Source organism: Nematolebias whitei, chromosome 22 (genome assembly GCF_014905685.2).
Source record: "Nematolebias whitei isolate Nwh7 chromosome 22, NemWhi1, whole genome shotgun sequence".
Taxonomy (NCBI): Eukaryota; Metazoa; Chordata; class Actinopteri; order Cyprinodontiformes; family Rivulidae; genus Nematolebias; species Nematolebias whitei.
Genome location: NC_056519.1, coordinates 7,506,084 through 7,509,570, shown reverse-complemented (window position 1 = coordinate 7,509,570; position 3,487 = coordinate 7,506,084). Strand labels below are relative to the sequence as shown.

The 3,487-nt window shown below is 36.4% G+C and overlaps 1 protein-coding gene across 1 annotated transcript in view; it reads left to right on the top strand.

The window, feature by feature from the left end:
- The window catches only part of tnnt2e (troponin T2e, cardiac), a 26,917-nt gene that overhangs the window by 113 nt on the left and 23,317 nt on the right, over positions 1–3,487 (top strand). The window contains exon 2 of the mRNA XM_037696151.1: positions 1,270–1,293. Within this exon, the coding sequence (XP_037552079.1) occupies positions 1,270–1,293 (24 nt within the window). The remainder of the gene's footprint in view (positions 1–1,269; positions 1,294–3,487) is intronic.

Here is a 3,487-nt window from a genome sequence, read left to right as displayed (position 1 = left end):
GGCTAGCCAGGAGCTGAAAGGTGAAGGCGGCTAGCCAGGAGCTGAAATGAGGTGAAGGCGGCTAGCCAGGAGCTGAAATGAGCAGAAGGCTAGCTTGGAGTTGAAATGAGCAGAAAACTAGGTTGTAGCTGATAGGAGCAGAAGGCTAGCAAGGAGCTGAACAACACAGAAGGCCAGCTAGGAGCTGAAAAGTGAAGGTGGCTAACTAGGTGCTGAAAAGAGCAGAATGCTAGCTAGGAGCTGAAATGAGCAGAAGCCTAGCTAGGAGCTGAAATGAACAGAAAGCTAACTTGGAGCTGATAGGAGCAGAAGGCTAGCTAGAAGCTGAACAACACAAAGACTAGCTAGGAGCTGAATGAAGCAGAATGCAAGATAGGAGCTAAAAGGAGCAGAAGGTTAGATAGGAGCTGAAATGAGCAGAAAGTTAACTTGGAGCTAATAGAAGCAGAAGGCTAGTTAAGAGCTGAATGAAGCAGCAGGATAGCTAGGAGATGAATGAAACAATGTGAGCTAGGAGATAAAAGGTGCAGAAGGCTAGCTAGGAGTTTAAAGGACAAGAAAACTATCTAGAAGCCAAAAGCTTATTGCAAAAAGTTTGATAAAAATAGCAAAATTCTAGCAAAAAAAACTAGATTTAACAAAAGGCTAGTAAAAGGTAAAAGTAGCTAAACTGATGCTGATTTCAGTTTGAACTTTTCAAACTTTGGCCTGTTTATTTTTATGACAAAAACTTTTTTTTTTTCTTACAACTCTCTTGAGATCTCAGACCGATGTTCACAGCCAAACAGCTAAAATACTGATAACCATCTGACCGAACATAACTTGAAAAATGACCAGACTATCCCTTTAGAGCCTGGTTTCTCTCAGTTTTGACATGTTACAAACATCTAACAGGCTCAGTTGGTGATCTGAGACCATTCCCAGTTTGTTCCTCATTTCACATTAAATGTCCAGGGTTATTTATTTATTTATTTTTATTCCTCCCTGGAGACGATGAGATCAGAGCTCAGAGTGACCAAATCCCCGCTTCAAGCTGTGTGCCGTCTCCTATTCATCCACTAATCCATATTTTCTTCACCCACGCATAAAAGCTGAAAGAAAATGGGTTGTGTAGCTTGTTTTTGAACACAACCTTTTTATTCTTTTCTTTATTTGCCCCTTGAGTCATATTTCAGCAAAGAGTGTGTGTGATTGCTTTTGTCATGTTTCTAACCAGCACTGACAGAAATCAGATACTTTAATCTTCGTTTTTTTTTCCTTGCTTTACAGAAAAAGCTGCACCTAAAGTAGAAGGTAACTAAATTTTTTATGTGCTGTTATTAATTCACCTAACGTCAATAATGAAAAGAAAAAACTGCTGAAATTAAATGTTTATTTGATATGACAGATTCAATTACAAGTTGAATATTAATCAAGTATGTATTATTACAAATATGTCATAAATTATTAGGCTGACTATGTACAACTGATGAACTTCGAAAGTCAACCCCATTCAAAATGGCTGCCTCAACTAACACAAAATTGACTATAACACGATCAGTCTTATGTGTATTGAGCTCCAATTTGGTGTGGTGGTAGCTGAGAGTTGTCAATTCAATTCAGTTTATTTATACAGCGCCAAATCACAACAGAAGTCATCTCAGGACACTGAACAGAAACAGACCCGTTACATAAAAAGCAAGTTAACATTATTTAAGAAAATAAACTTTATCGCCCTCCGTTTAGTTTTAAGAGCCTGATTCTGGGTTTATTTAGCAGCTTTGATTCAATTTATTTGAACTTTTCATACCACATGCTTTTCTCAGATTTAAAACATTTAGAACCCAACACTGCTCCCTGGAGAACACCAGCAGAAACTTCAAACGGATTTCTGTTTGTGAAATATTTCTCTGATCGGATTATTAAATCAACTGACGCTTATGACTCGTTTATTTACTTGAACCTGCTCTCCTAAAAAAATAAAAATAAAAATCAGTGCAGATCATCAACACATACTGTTGAAGTCAGCTTTGTTAGCGAAATATCTCATGAAGCCCCGGGCAGAGTTTAATCAATCATTGGATGCACGTCTAAAACGACTAAACTGTTTAAGTCAATCCAATGTAAGATGGCTGCCACAGCTGATCAGATTTAACACGTATATGGCTGTAAGTCAGTTTTACAGATGTTGGGCTTAAGTGTGGTAGTAGCTGACAGTCATCACAATCACATACTTTAAGCGCTTATATCAGTTTTGTTCAAAGTTTAGCGTGCGAGGCAACAGAGATGGGTTCCTTCAGTGAATTTAACTTTTATTCCTTGTTGCACATCCCTCATTCTAAACTCTTTTTTTTTAATTTAAGTAATGCAGAGGCTGAATTAAATCTCTGAAAATGCTTTTTAAACAGCCTCCACCTGCACATTACTGTAAATTGTTTGTTTTATTGCCTCTCGATCATTTCAGCCTCATTAGTGTCCCCGGGTCCGTCAGTAATCACTGTTTTGTTTGGCTGCTCTGGAGCTGCCTGCTGAGTTAGGATTAGATGCATTTACTCCAAATGAGAGATCCATTTGTAAATATAGTGAAATCCACTCGGGAAGCATCGGTTGTTTACATACAGGAGCGATTCTGAGACTTTCTTTTGCCAGTTTTAAATAAAAATTTGCTATTTTGCATTTCTTATGTTGATTTATTTAATTTAACCAGTTCTTCATCACCCTGCAGCGATTGCTCATTTTAATCACAATAATTGAGTTAAATGTTGTCATTTCTTCAGAGCTTGGTAAAACTTTTTTTTTCTGCTGATGTTTTTTAATATCAACTACAATTTATTAATACAGATAAACAGCCAAGAACACTAAAGTATGAACAAACCAGTAGAATGGGTGAAAATGTGGGAGCAGCATTAATTAAATATCAAACCTAATTGTTTATTTGCAGAGAAAAATAGTTTAATATCTGAGTGGGAGACAAAAGCTGCAGCATTTCATTTAGATTCAGGTGTGTTTAATTATTTAATCAATATGTTTTTAATGGGATTTATCAGAATTAGAGACCCCCCCAGTCTGGGAAGAATCTGTTTTTAATCTTACGTTGGCTCTGAAACCAGAAACTTTGCACACAAAAAAAAGTTTGAGGGCTCAAAAATGTGTCGACCTGCAGACAAACACTGAAGATGAGGCTGATAACTGTCGGTAGTATCATGATGTGGGCTTGTTCACTCATTCATTTAACCAAAAAAAAAAAGACTTAGCAGTCACATGCAACTTCAGTTGTACTAATACTTAAAGTATTACGTACTTTAGCTATTCACGCATGTGCTGTACACAGCAGGTAATAGATTGCAGGATGAGTTTGTTGTAAGGAAGTTATGTTTTTAAAAGAATCTGGATGTTTTGGCTCAAATTATACAAAATACAGTGGGTATTTAATTAAAGCGGAATCTAGTTTAGCTATTTTACTCTTGTCATATATATATATATATATATATATATATATATATATATA